At 41.0% G+C, this 15,409-nt stretch overlaps 1 protein-coding gene across 4 annotated transcripts in view; it reads right to left on the bottom strand.

Annotated features, from left to right (window-relative positions):
• whrna (whirlin a) overlaps positions 1–5,398 on the bottom strand; it is a 185,378-nt gene extending 179,980 nt beyond the window's left edge. For 2 of the 4 annotated variants that reach the window (XM_021317332.2, XM_036140049.1), the window contains exon 1: positions 3,968–5,398. In XM_021317332.2, coding sequence (XP_021173007.2) covers positions 3,968–4,711 — 744 coding nt within the window. In that variant the 5' untranslated portion in view covers positions 4,712–5,398. The remainder of the gene's footprint in view (positions 1–3,967) is intronic. The other 2 variants (XM_036140048.1, XM_012864207.3) reach the window with 1 other exon arrangement.
• Positions 5,399–15,409: the final 10,011 nt, after the last annotated feature.

The following is a 15,409-nucleotide window of genomic DNA, read 5'->3' as shown; positions in this document are numbered from 1 at the left end:
TCTGTAAAGCAAGCACATTCCAAAAAAAGATAACTGGACTTTTGAGTTCCAAGCTTTATAGTATACTATACTATTATACTATAAAGCTTGGAACTCCACACTATTCTAGACATTTTGAATTGAGAAAGATTTCCAGATGGGAAGCGAAACCACTGAGCTAAGCCAGCATTATTTACATTTCAATTGTTTACATAAATCGCTGCTGCATCTTTATCCTGAAATTTACTGCAATTTACTGTGATTTTTTGAACTGTATGCAAACAAAATTTCTTTGTGCATACAAATTGACAATAAAGTTGTCTAAGTCTAAGAAACGTCTTCAAACTTTGGGAAAAAAAAGTGCAGTTGTTTTGTTTTTTTAACTTTTTTTGGAATGACCATGACCTGGATGACTGAGAATCTTCACCAGCATAAAGCAAGCACACTTGGCACTAAAGAGCAAGTCGACATTATAGAAACAAGCAACATTAGCTAGAACGCTCCTGCAAGTTCTGGATGCAGGCCAGAACACCAGTGGGTTTTGCTAACCTGTTTGTGATGCTAGCTACTACAAAAAACAAATATGTTATTTTTCATCGCAGACGAGGAGTATGGCAAGCCATTAGTGCCAGATTTATGCAGTCTTCTGACTCGTCTGGCAAAAAGTTTTCAAAAAAATCACAGTTTAATAGGTCAGGACGCTGTTGAAGTCTGAGGAAACGCCACAATAATACCAGTGCCATCTTAAACATCTCTTTCTAAAAGGTGGGGAAAAAACAATTTATTTTGGGTTTTCTTTTAACCCACTGAATGTTTTTTTTTTTTTATTGGCAGAAAGTTGTGCATTAAATGCCTGTTTCTGAGCAGCAGAGAAAGTGGCCATGACCAAGTAAACCTGCTATTTTTTCCCCACCAGTCTTGGTGATTGCTTATTGGTAACCAGAAAAGGTTTCATTCTTAAGCACCTACTGCTGCGGGAGCACCATATTAGAAAATCATGCAGTGGTGATAAAAATGAAATATTGTTATATTTTCTTCTCATCTGTGCTTCCATCACCTTGAAATTTAGCATTTTGGGCGACGTCATTTTTGTCCGGTGGGAGCACCTGTTTGTTTCTAAAAATCTTTTTTTTTTTTTTTTTTTTTCTCGATTTTGAGCCTAATTTGACTTTATTGTGCTCTGAAACTTTAAAAAAGTGGAGATTTCATTTTCAGTGAATGAATCAGAATAAGCAGACATCCCCAGATTGTACTACAATACAACCACTTTAAACCAGTCATTGTTGATGTTTAGATTTTTAAAAAAAAAGTTTGTATGAGAATAAAACATGCTTAAATCACTTTGGAGTAGATATTTTGACCAACAAGTTTCCCAGCTGTGCCTGAATGCAGCATGAGAAACTCCTGGGAAAATCCCTTCTCATCAATGGGGATTCCTCCCATTGATATTTCATATGATGTAAAGAGTTATGGCTGATCAGATGCAACTGGTCTCCTCTGGGCAGAGATTCAGGCTCCCAAGGGCCAAAAGTAATAAGTATAAATCTTCCTTTATACCTACAGTAATTAGAAGGATCAATATGCTCTAGGTACTTAACTGACAACACTTTTTCTGCACCGACCCATTATTTTTTTATTTCTTACTTATTTTATTGATGGCCACTATTGTTGTGATTGTTGTGTTTTCCGTCGCCCTACAAATGTCCTCACTGAGGGACAAGAAAACTGACTCTGACCCTGTCAGGCAGCCATTTAGGCTAGAGCTGATTTTGCTCCAGTAACTGTGATTTTTACATTCAGCTTGATATTTCACGAGCAATTCAGCTCAGTTCGGAGCTGTTTCGAGAACGGTGTGGTCCCTTTAAGAGCGCACTGAGGGAGAGGGCACTTTATGTGGAACAGACGTGGCTGTGAGGAAAGAAGAGGTTGTGTGTGGGTGAATGCAGCGAGCTCAGGAGAGACAGAGAGCAGTAGATAGCTCAGCTGAAGTTAGTATATGCTGTATAAGTGTACAGTGGTTATAAGGTTCGCAGCTCCTCAAGCACACAGACCGGGTGGTTATTCGCTCGCCATTCTGCAACGTTATGAGAAGGAGTGAGCCCTGAAAAGCTTTGGCCCTGGAGTAGCACAAAGCTCCCCTGCTTCCTCGCCACACAGGACTAAAGCAGGAGCAGCCAACAAGATCTCATTGCTGTTGAAAGACGTTTATCCTAACATAAGGTTTCCATTCAGTCCATTTTTCTTTCTCCACTGTTGCTGCACAAAAGACTTAATATTATGTTTTGGTGTGACTTTTTAAAATTGCCCAATTGCATTACTCCCTTAATTCCAAACATAAACACTCTCTACGTGTCCATCCATCCATCCGTTTTCCAACACGTCTCCAGGTATAAAACATAAATAAATGTTGTACTCGTTTGTACCAAACCAACAGGGCTGGCTAGTTTTGGGTGGATACATGTACAGTTAGACCCCTACCCACAACCCAAATGCTAAACTCTCTCTGCATGGAGTTTAGGTGTTGTCCCTATGCATGTGGAGGTTCTCTCTGGATACTCCAGCTTCCTTCCACAGTCCAAAAACATGACTGTTTGGTCAATTTATTACTCTACATTGCCCTTAGGTATGAGTGTGTGCATGACTGTCCTGTATTGCTTGTGATGGAGTGGGGACCTGTCCCGGATGTAAGCTTTGCCAAATAAATGCTGGCGATGGGCCCCCCACCCATCCACAAGCAAGTATATAGACGACGGATGGATAGATGGGAATCTTGGGTACACTTGTGACTTGGAAAAGAACTAGGCCAGGTTCCTAGATTTGAACATGTCTGTTTTGGACAGTGGGTCCTTTTGACTGGTGTTGAGAGTCTTTGGCTATTTGCTACTGGATCATTGCACAGGTCCATGAAATGAAAAAAACACATTTAAAGGACCAGATAAAATATTTGTTCCCATGGCTCAAATAGAGGTGATCAAATGGCACACGTTAGCACTAAATACAGCATTTCCTGCATGTTTTACACTGTTGCAATATAATAAATGTTGTCTTGCACCAAAATTTCTATATCAAATGGGTTGGAAAAGTGGCAACATTTGGCGCTGGCTAATGCAGAAAAGACCTACTTAATATAAATGATGGCTCTTTTCTGAGGCCTGTTGGATTTTACTCAGCTCACTACTAAGATCCTCTGAGAAGAATAAAAAATATATATTTTATTTGACTGAAAAAATACTTTTTTGTTGCTTAGAAGTAGGGAATCAAAGCACAGATGCATGCAGATGGGTTTTCTGCAAATCTTTAGCATCCCAACTCAGCAAATTGATTTTTTTTATTATTTATTTTCCAGACAGATTGGGAAAACCTATAGTTGGCTTCATGAGTGATGGGTTTTATGTCTCATTTCATTTGACCCAGCTAACCTAAATGAGGGGACTATTTCTGCCATTAACTGGGTCTTTTCTTACTGTTATGCTATGTTTGCTTTGAGCTGGAATTTTGGCTACCCTGAAGTGTTTTTCAGAAGTCCCCAGTGAGAAATCCAACAATAACATCCCCTAACGATGGAAATCTAACAGGGAAGGTCGGAGCTCACCATCCAATATGGCTGCTATGCATAAAGAACATAGTTAAAGCTGCAGGTATATGAAAACACTTCTGATCGTTTGCATCTCTTTAAAACATCAGTAAATAGTGTTTTTTTTCAGTGTTGACACTTTCTCGTCTGCTCATATTCACACGTTAAAAGGGATCCTTTAAGGATCAAGCATCTTGTTTAGGGCAACTTAGGAGAAGACGTTGAAAAAGTCCCTCGGTGGTCTGAAAACAGCATTCTGTTGGGTCTTACACCAAGTTATCCGCTTTACTTACGCATTAAACTGTGATTTTTACATATTCTTTTTTTAATCCAGACTTCTTGTGAACCAGCCGACACGTGGGCGCAACGCCCCCCCAAGAGCTTCGCATCTGAAAACCGAAACGCCTTGCTCACCTTCACCGCTTCGGCGTGGGTGACTTTGTCGAAGACTTTGTCGTTGACTTTCATGATCTGATCCCCGATCCGGAGCCCCTGTTTCTCCGCCAGGCTCCCGGGCTCCACCAGGGACACGTAGATCCCGACTCCGTGCTCCGAGCCGCCGCGGATGCTGAAGCCCAGGCCCTCGTTGCTCTTGTGGCGCTTCATGGTGACCTGGCGCGGCTCCCCGGGCGGCTCATGGATGAAGTTCCTGCCGAGCAGCGGCACCAGCGGAGCTGTCCCGTCGCTGCTGGTGCTGAAACTGTCCGGGGAGCCGCGCAGCGCCACCTGCAACTCCGCGGGGTTGTTGGGCGACAGGTTCCCGGGGGGCGTCGGGCTGGCGCCGGGGAAGTCTCCCGGCGGGGGGTCGGCGTGGCCGTTGTTTGCGACTAAATCCGACTTTAGGTAAAGCCCCTCGGAGGTGTACTGCTCGAAGAGGAGCTGGTCGGAGCGGGGGATGACCAGCCGCAGCATGGGCAGCAGCTGCCGCTTGCTGGGCGCGTTGAGGATCACGTTGAGGGTCTGCACCAGGTCGTACACGTTGCGCTTGGAGTGGTACACGTTGAGGCAGTGGATGAACTGCTCCCTCTCGAAGTCGCTGAGCAGGAGGTTGAGCGCGTTGTGCAGCTTCCGCACGTTGGCCGACAGCGTGCGGGCGCTGGAAGCCACCGAGTTGGCCGAGGAGCTGAGCGACATGCGCTCCAGGTCGGTGCTGCTCATCCTGGCGGCAGGACCGGGACACGGCGCCACAGCGGTGCGGGGCGGGGGGTTAGAGGGCAGGCATTTCGGGCAGGAGGTGCGGGATCGGGCCGGTTCGAGGCATCAGGAGCGCCGGAGAAGTCCAGTAATCCCCATAACGTCCGGTTCTGACAGAGACAGGGCGATTAAAGTTGTTTGCAACTAGTTCTATGTAAGAAAATATTTGGAGGCCAACATAAGCTGTGAACTTCAGTTTACAGACGGAAGCGTGCGTAAAACGGTGTTGCAGAGAGCTGGAGGGCTTAATGCGCCACGTAGAAGGCTCCCAGCGTCATTAGCCGCCGTGTTATTTTCCAGGAGGTCAGCCGGACACCGAGCCGCCTCTTCTCCGGTGTCTCTCTCCGACAAAAGCTCCAGAAAAACCAACCCCCCGGCACCGACAATTACATCTCTTCCTTCCAGGTCAAAAACACAAACTCTCCATTGTATTCGCTCCAAAAACAAACAGTAAAAAAACTTATTTCTCTCCACTCGGGGAGCTCACAGCGTCCCACTCCGCTCAAAACGACCCGCGGCTGCTGGAAATGTAAATCCACGCGTGTAAACTGAGCGGCGTCGGGTTTGTTGCTTCTGTCTTGGAGAGCAGCAGCTCCGTGTGCCAGCTCCACGGACGTTACTACAGCGACTGGAGAAGCGCCTCGTGCCGTCATCTGCGCGGAAATGACGCAACCCGACCCGGCCGACGGAGCTCCTGGCGCTCCGACGGAACAAACTCACAGCTGACCACAAAATAAAAGAGTGAACGGTCTCTGGGGGATGAGACGACTGGTGCCAAATAAAACCGTTTGCTCACATGCTGACATAAGTAAAGCAGATAAATAAATGGTGTTTAATTGAACTTCCTCGGCTTTTTCAACCAATAACATCACCTTTGAAAAATGGAATCGAGTAAGAAAGTTTGATTTGAATCAAAAAAAATTATGTAACAATCATCATGGAGATGATTGGGTAGATATGGGTAGAGTTTAATCATCACCTCTGAGCGGAAACTGTGTGTAACAGCTGAAAGATGTTTTAATTATGAATTAGTTAAGTTTCAGCCAATTAAAAAAATTAACTACCTGGCCAACAAAATCAGCAAACATTTTTACTTTTGATATAATGTTACTTAAATCAATTTTAGTCAGGTTCTAACTATTGCTTCCTGAACTCAGCAGAGTGAGAAAAATAGACCCTGATGTCCTCCAGTAGCCTAAGCCTATAGCAGCATAACTATAGAGGTAGCTCAGGTACATGAGGCCACTCTAACTATAAAGCTTTGTCAAAACGGAAAAGTTTGTAGAGATTAGTCTTAAAAGTAGACGGGGCCCCACAGGGTGTCTGCCTCCACGGACCAAAACTGGGAGTGGTTTCCACAGGAGAGGAGCCTGATAGCTAAAGGATCTGCCTCCATTCTACTTTTAGAGACTCTAGGAACCACCAGCAGGACCTGCAGTCCTGAGAGGCGACTTTAAGTGCTCTGTAGGAACATACGGGGGGGTAATCAGAGCTCTGATATATGATGGAGCTTGATTATTAAAGGGCTTTATACGTGAGAAGAAGAATTTTAAATTCTATTCTTGATTTAACAGGAAGCCAAGGAGGGAACACTATAAAAGTTAAAATTTGATCTCCCTTTTTTAATTTTCATCAGGACCTTTATTATGTGCCTCCCAACCCTTTCTTCAATGCCGCTATTCTAAAACCAAATAGTTTGTGATTGTTTTTATTATAGAAAGTTATTCATAATAGCCTATAATGACTAAGTGAACACCGATTTCTAATACTTTTGGTAAATCCATGTGAAACGTTGACAATGAATAACAATATGTGCATAAGTATTCACTCCCTTTGCAATAATACTAAAAATTGAGCTCAGGTTCTTCTGAAATTTTACCGATTTCATCACTGAGATGCTGCTGCGACTTGATTTGCGCCAACCTGTGGCAAATTCAGTTGTTTGAAACTGATTGGAAATGTTACTTGTCTACACAAGCTCTCACAGGTTTTATAGCCCAAGGCCTTTCCTCCGGGCTCGTGTGTGTGTGTGTGCTTGTGTTTCAGAGCTCCGGGTAAATTGGTGTTGATAGGAACTGGAGGCAGCTGGCCAGTGTCTTAACAAAAGATTATAAGATCCATCACTTCCTGGGAGTTCTTCTCTCCTTCCTTCTGCCTGCCATGGGGTCTTTTAGACTTTTATTGTTGAATAAATACAATTTTAAGTTACTGGGTTCCCTCTATTTACAGTCTGAGCCAGGCCAAAACAATGCATATTAGTTTTGGATATGAAAAGATCATTAATCGGCTTTCATGTTTTATCTCTGAATGGAGATTATCAGGAAGAATCTGAAGCCGCTTTAGGTCTACCATTGAATACGACCATGTGGCATGTGGATCTGCTGCACCATTCAGGAACTAAGAAGCTGGATAAAAATCATATACCCACCGATATCATCTCTTTTGAAAGAAACAGGCATCAAAGATAAGAAGAAATAAACTTGGGTTAAAGAAAATAAAGTGACAGAAAGGAAACATTCTTATTAAAACCCACTTGGGTTGATTATTGGTATTATTGGGATAAACAAAGAAAAGGAAAACCAATTAGTGTCAAACAGCTTGAAGTCTTCAGCGCAGGAATGTGGTTTTAACCTTAACGTGGTTCGGTTGTGACTTATACAATCATGGCTGACAGTTCTTAAAGACTGGCCAGCCCCTCCTGACACCCACCAGCCAATCACAAAACAGGGAATCATTTTACTTTTGGAGTGTTTTAAAATGCAATGAAGACCCTACAAACTAAGAAAAATATTCAGCTTATTCTCAGTAGCAGGCAGGGGTGTAAATGTCTCATCAAATACACATGCAGAGAAGCAAGAGAAAACATGTTCAAGGTGATTCTAACAGTCAGCCCAGCACTAAAATCCACAGCTCACCTGAGCAAAAGCCTCACATAGACATAAACAGTATAGAGAATCCTTGAAAAGTTAACTAAACTGAGTAATCGACTCGTTACCTTTAATTTATCCTCTTGTTTCTGCAGTGCTGTTGCTAAGCTGACCACGATATTCTTTTTCAGAGGCGCAAACATGCAGAAGAAATCAAGGGGGGAAAGCACTAATGTGGTTTAAATCAGGTCTGTCTGACAGATTCAAGTTTATTTATTTTTTTCATATTTAATATTCTGCACCAGAATTAGTTGTGGAGTTCCTCAGGGCTATGTAGTCGGTAAAATTCTCTTTATGTATTTTTTCATTTTCATAAGATATATGAGACCGCATGGGATCCATTTTTATCCAGCGTTAAAAAGTTGCTGTTATATATCCCCAAAAAGATGATTAATCTTAATGAGTTAATGAAACAAAAAGCATCTCTGAAAGATATGATTAAAAAAAAGAAACGAGATCAAACATTTTTCTACTTTTGAATGACAAAAACCTCTTTGGACCAGAACATCTGATGACCAGACATCCTGGTCTGTCACCTCACGCTGGATGGCATTACTTTTTCTATCCAGCCATCCGCTGACTGAGGCGGTGGGGGGGGGGGTTCCTATCTCCAGCTGCCAATGGGCAAAGACGTTTCTAGGATATCATTCTCTTACATGTGCAAAACAAGTGACACAGAAGAACTACTCCATGCATTTGTTATTTCTGAGCCTCGAGGATAATTTGAATCAAAGCGGATTGATATTCATTGGATCTGACTTTATGATTAATAAACTGGACTGGTTTAAATTTGAACCAGAGTGAATTCTATGTATTGGAAATAAATTAGACCCATCCTAAACAGCACAAAACATTATTAAATACTATAGTATTATTCGTATTTAACAATATAAGCTAAAAAAAAAGACCTTCAAAATTATATATTATAAAACATTTAATTAAATGGAGGCTATTTATTGAAATAGAATTAAAGTCAGCGTTGCATTCACAGATGAATTGTTCAAGTCAAAAACAAAAAAAGCCCAGCGAGCCAGAGACAAGCGTTCAGTTCAGCTAGGTTTAAATGGTTTCTGGAAACCCTGATTCATTTGTTCTCTGGCTGTTGCCAAAAGAAGCAAAGTGGCCTTACAGTCACCTCATGTGATCAATCACAGGCTCACAAAAGCCCAGATATCAGCTGCAAATGAAGCCTATGGTGCTCTAAGCCTGCTGCTCGGTGCAGTTTTGGCAGAGTTTCAAATCTGTCCGTTCTTTAAAATCTAAAGTTGCTGCTGAAATTCGACGCCTTTTTCTCAGCAGAGTTTTTATTTAGGTCGGTTTAACACAATCCGATAACTCAGCGAAGCGCAAAGGAGATGACAATCACAGTCAGAGAAGTTGCAAAATGTGCAAATGAGCATTTTTAAAAATAATCGAAAACTGGTTTTGCTGAAAATGAATCAATTAACAGAAATAGCACAGAATAAGAAGGAGTCAAATGAGGTCGGAGCAGAGCTGATTGAAACCATAAATAAAGTAAGCACTCTGCTCCCTGAAAGTGACAGCAAAACTGTCAGCAAGCAGCAAACGAGGCAAACCAGATAAAAGCTGAAGCATCTGATAATGTCTGAATGGCTTTAGCGGCAGCTGTTTATCTTTTAATGATTTCCAGCACTATGGCAATCAGCATCTAAATAAGGTCTCAGAAATGGGGAAATTTGGCCTGGTTTTGAGTAAGATTGTTTTTGAATTCACGTCGTTAAACATTAGATATTTACATCTCAGATTAATTGATTAATTGGGATGCGTTTCACCCACACAGCTCTGCAGAAAAATATTAGAAATGACAGAAAGCAGACATAAGGGAAATAAGAAAAGACCTTGACCGACCTGCACAGGCGTCAGTTTTAAACTAAATAAGTCCCTTTGGGGAATAACAGCAGCACCAACTCCAAGATAGGTTTTATCACCTGTCCTTCCTTGCTGTGATGGGAAAGAAATCCCTGCAGTCAGGGTTATATAACGATGTGGGTTGTCATTCCAGAGTAGTGAAGGTTTGTACAGCAGGACATTAAAGGTTTGGTCAATATTCGGTCACCTGTGATGCTTAAACACCAAAATAACAACACATAAAGGTGCATCATGAGTGCCTAATACCAACTAACAAACGGAAATAAAAAAACTATAAAATAACCAAAATGAGTGGGACAATCAAAACAACATACCAAAACATACATGCCTGGCATGATCCTCGTACTTTTTTTTTTATATAAATGTTATACCTTAAGCAGACTGTAATATCTTTGTAAAACCATGTAAAATTTAAAAGATGGAGGCATAATAGTGGGCACATATTTCTAGCTCCCAAAGTTCAAACTGTTGTGAACTTCTCCACAATACATCCTGCAGACACTGGTCAAAGTCTGTGTTGCATCTCAAACCAATAAATAAAAACCCTTTAGATAAAAAAAATCATTGTTGAAATACAATTTATTTAGCAGAGCCAGAAAACCAAAACCTTCACATTAACATTTCACAAGTACACGAGCTACATTGTAATGTTTGTGGGTTCTAATGATGCCTTCTCTCTGCACTCAGAGGTTGAATTTTCAGATTCAGAAACATGACCAGAAGGCCAGGGAAAGTTGAAATTCCAGCTGGGAAAGTTGGAGGCCTCTGAGCAGAAAATAAATGTAGCTTGTCCAATATGGCCGCCACCCACATAGAAAACATAATAAAAGTTGCCGACACCAACCTTTTTATTTGCACTTTTAATGTTTTTTTGCTTATATAAAAATAAAAATAAAGAGTGCTGACCAACAATTTCATTGCTTAAGCTAAAGGGGACATATCATGCTTTTAAAAGCCTTCCTTTTCACATTTAACTCAAAACTAAAATGCTTTGGTCTGAATTCCTCGTTATTGTTGCCCCCAGCCCCCCTTTTTTCCCTGTTCTGAGCAACTCGTTTAGGTGTGGTCTCTTTAAGTACAAAAGAGTCACATCATATCCCGCCTCCCTCCAGGTCCCAGAGCGTTCCCCTCCACCCCGTTCAGCCATTTTTGCAGTATGCTTGGGCATAGTGTAGCGAATTGTGTTGGTTAAAGGTAGATTCTGCGATTATTCCAGAAATGCAAGAAAGAATCGCAAGTCCCTTTTTGCATGCACAAGACCGTCTTACCTGCTCTTCCACCCCTCAGGGGGATCCCATGAAAAAAAAATCTCCCAAATCCCCTCTGGTATTATTTATTCATATTCAGTACATCCTCTTCTTGTCATAAAATTGTATGCAGTTTGCTTCTCGCGACTGTCTGCCATTTTCAAGCAGGGGAGCTACAATGAATGGCTAACACCGAAGCTAACCAGATACATAAACACTAGAAGTGCACATGCATAGCCAGCAAGCGGAAACTAACAAGGAACGAGCACTGGTGTTACGTGAGCACGTCAGAATGAATGGCCTGTGGGACAACCAATAGATAAGGTGATATCTCTGGAACTTGAGGGACAGAGGGGGGGTGTGGGCAGGACAAGACATGAAGGCATCTGATTGGTTCTTTCCATTCTGACCATTTCACCCAGTATAACAAAAAGTGTTTCTGAACAGGATTACCAGCTATAGCTTTAATAATGCCAACCACCGAACATTTTCACTCATCCACTCAGCATTGTTCAGTTAGAACTTCAAAATCATGGCAGAATAAATAAAAATGGCAGATTTGTGAAACTGGTAAGCGAGAGGTCCATGATCTTGTTTAGCATTTCCAGAGCAAATGCTGTGATGTGATTGTTCAAAAAGCACAATAGAGAATAGAGAAAATTTAACGGCTTGAAAAATATGACCCAGAAAATAAAGATATCTACGCAGCACCTGGACAGACTAAATAAAAATTTTCTGCACTCCCAGAGTCTCCAAGTACAGATCAAAACGTATTTAAGGGTTAAAACAGTGGATTTTGCATGATATGTCCCCTTTAAGACAGGCTGGGTACATATCGGTGTCAAACTTACAGCAGTGTAGCTAACAGATGATCAAACTGAAAGCTTGAAGCAATTAGCATTAGTCAACACTTAAAGAACAGCCATGATTCCCTAAAGCAGGCCACTTACCAACCCATTTAACCAAGTAGATGTGTTCCACACATGGTCCACTGGTTGTGACGTTTGCTAGCATCATTTTCATAATGTGTGCTACATTTGCCACTGTCATCATGTGGTAGGGATCTAGTCCTTAGTTACTATCCAGCAACTTCTACGGTACATGGAAAGCCACAGAATGGACTCTGTACCACATTCGTATTTTGCACGATTTTAATAATACTCTCCTGAATACCATGAATCGCACACTGTCTATTTCCCCTGCATTGTTTACATTGTTTACATTCCAATTGTTTACATAAATCGCTGCTGCATCTTTATCCTGAAATTTACTGCAATTTACTTGTGTTCTTCAAGCTGTATGCAAAACGAAATTTCATTCTGTACGCACTTTGTGCATACAAAATGACAATAAAGTTGTCTAAGTCTAAGTCTAAAGCAGTATAGGCTCCTACATATATACATATACAGCATGAAAGGATGATAGTAGCAGCAATTTTGCCATTAGCCATTTTTGTGTTGCTGTCAACCTAGCAACATGAGTGTGATTAGCTTTAGAAAAAACAATTTGAACAATAACTGATGTTTAATTAATGTCAGATTAGACACACACACACACATTAGCTTGAACTGCTAGCAGCTAGTAGAGGCTTTGGGTAAGTAGTAGTTTGCTTCTAAATGTACCTAGCTCTGATTAGCAGTTAGTTTGGCTCTCCTGTGAAATTTCTTCCTGATTCTCTGAACTTGGAGCACTCAGACGTTACTACTGGATCTTCACCCAGTTTGTAAACAGAAAAACCAACATGTCAAAATAATACAAGTGACTGTGTGAGTGCTAGACATTACCAAACCAACCTGGTTCAAGACAGTGCCCTAATACCAAGCCTTGAACATGTTTCGGTTGCCTCTGGGCAGCAAAAATAAATCTGTTAGTACAGGTGTAAACAGCAGGAGGCTAACAATACTGCGTGCGTGTGCTCAGAGGCAACGGATGAATCATTAGAGGAGTTGTGCTTTGGGAAACAATGCTGAGCCAAACTGTATTGTAACGGACAAAGCCCGGCACAGCACAACACGCAGAAGAAAGAAAAAGACAGACAGAAATTTTCACTGTGTGAGACCAAGAGTGAATGATGGGGAAACGAAGAGAGAACGACAGACAAAAGGAGAGTCAAAGACCACAATAAGTCGTTCTGAGACCCACCCACAGAGCTAATTATACTGGCTCTTGTCATGGTTTTTAATTTTCACAAAGCTGAACACCCAGTCCTGCCATCCAAGTGATGGACAAAGACAGATTCTGTCATGCTGGCAGAACAATTAATGTGTTAATGAAGAGGTGACCGCTGTGAGCTGCAGATGATGTGCATGTAACTGTGAGAGAAGCTGGCAGCTCCCTTTAGCAGATCGGCAGGATCAGGGTACTTTGTCCTCGAAAATAATCCCCCCTTCCAACATACAGTTACCTACTCCTAATTAAATTTCATGGTTAAGTGTAATCATTCTGAAAGCTTAACAGGCCTTAAATACTTGGCTTAATAGGCTTAGGTGCTAACCAAAGTCATCAGTTTTTTTCAAACACCAGCTAAATTCTCCAAAACGCTTTGCATCAAATGTCTTTAAAGCCTAAAGCAGAGCTGAAAATTTCACAGCTCAGATTGGTACATCGCATTTAACTCAAATATCAACCTCCAAGTGCCATAGATTTTATTTTATCTAATTTGCTTTGTCTGCATGTTTTGCTCCGTTGAGGCCCTACACAAGTTTTAATTATGTTTTCCTCAGTCTCCTTTCAAATTAAACACTTTCACAGCGCTTGCCTTTCAAATTTCACCAGGATTTTCACTTAACATTTGCAAGCTGACTAGCCTTGAGTGCAAAGCTGCGTTCAGTATCCCGGATTAGATATACAGTTCCTTGCAATAGTACCAGCCCTCCCTTGGACTTTTAAGTTTTTTTGTTTCATTCCTATCATATAACGTGTGCTTTTTAAATCTAATTCTATGTGACGGATCTACAAGAAATAGTCTAAATAGGTGAAGGGGAATGAGAAAAAAAAGCTTAAAATTGGCTTGTACATACCACCACCTTTGCTATGAGTTCTGATGCAACTAATTACTTTAAGAAGTCCCGTAATTAGTTAAATTAAGTCCACCTGTGTGCGATCCAGAGTCACATGACCTGACAGTATAAACACACCATTTCTGAAAGGCCCTCAGAAGCTGCAGCAGCCTAAACTAAGCAAGAGCCATCACTTCATTAAGACCAAGGAGCTTTCCAGACAAGTCAGGGACAAAGTAGCTGAGAAGAACAAGTCAGGGTGCGGTATGAACAATACCAAATACTTGATGTTCCACCGGAGCACTCTCAGATCCATCATCTTCAAGTAGAAAGCACCTGGTACCACAATAAACTTGCCCACCAGAAACAAAGAATTGTTTAACGTTTCCGTGTACATTTATCAATGGATGCTTTTTTTTTTTAATAAGAAAAACTAAGAAGAGCTTATTTATCATTGTTGCAATTTGCTTACAATATATAGGTACTTTTCTTTATTGCCATATTTTCTCACTTATGATTGTACACACTTCCTTTTTCCCCTCTTACTTTTTAGTTATGACCCTCAAAGCTTTAAATAAAGATTAGAATTTTATAACAAAAAAAATTAATAAAAATAAAAATTACAAGAAGAAAAGGCTTGAAAATGTTTCACAATATGTGTAATGAATCCATGTATGAGGTTCAGTTTCTGAAATGAGTGACAAAAAATATTCAACTTTACATGTTGAACATGTAATTGTAATTTCATGAGGTCCCACTGTGTTTTTGTGAGAGGAAATTAAACCAAACCGAACATTTGAGAACATAAGCACCCTCCGACCTCAGTGAGTCATCCACTTTTTATCAGATCTAAAGTTTGACGGTTCAGCAGAGATGAAAATAATCAATAAGCTGCCGGCCTTATCAAAGAGTTCAACAGGGACGGATTTGACAGTTAAAACTGAAAGAAGAACAGTGAATATTATAGTCCACAACCTGCTAAAGCGTCCCTGGAGCCAGACTTAAGCCTTCAGCATTTTGATTTAAAACGATTGTTTTAAAAAGAGAATATCTGATCTAATAAAGGAGAACAGCAGCAGTTTTGTAAATTGACTTTACAGTCTATCGGTCACCATGTGGAGAACGACAGACTCAAACTTGTACAAAGAAAACGATTTCTTAATCCTCTTTGCTTTCCTAATGAGATGGAAAACCACAATGAAACTGATCTTTAAAAACTACAAAGGATTCCATCTAGAAACGGGAAAACATAAAACCAATTAGGAGCAAATATAGAATGTGCAAAACAGTCTGAATCCTCTTTTATTTAAATCCAATTAACTTACTTACTCTAGCTCAGAGATAAAGGAGTGTTTGATGTCTCCAAGATAAAAATCCATCGGAAAAACATTTCCTTCTGTTCGAAAGAAATATTCAAAGTGAGTTAGGCATCTTTTTTTTTTTTCTTTTTTTTTAACCTGTGATCCGGCTCAGCAGCTAAATTATCCACGTCTAATAATACCCGGTGTGTTCATTCGCGACTGATCGTTTAATCAAACGAGGGATCACTGCTGGTCCTGCTGGGCCGCTGCAGTGAAGGCAGCTGTGGACGGGCTGATG

The sequence above is a fragment of the Fundulus heteroclitus genome, chromosome 8, assembly GCF_011125445.2.
Source record: "Fundulus heteroclitus isolate FHET01 chromosome 8, MU-UCD_Fhet_4.1, whole genome shotgun sequence".
Taxonomy (NCBI): domain Eukaryota; kingdom Metazoa; phylum Chordata; class Actinopteri; order Cyprinodontiformes; family Fundulidae; genus Fundulus; species Fundulus heteroclitus.
The sequence above is the reverse complement of the archived record's forward strand: the minus strand, read 5'-3'. Positions and strand labels throughout refer to the sequence as shown.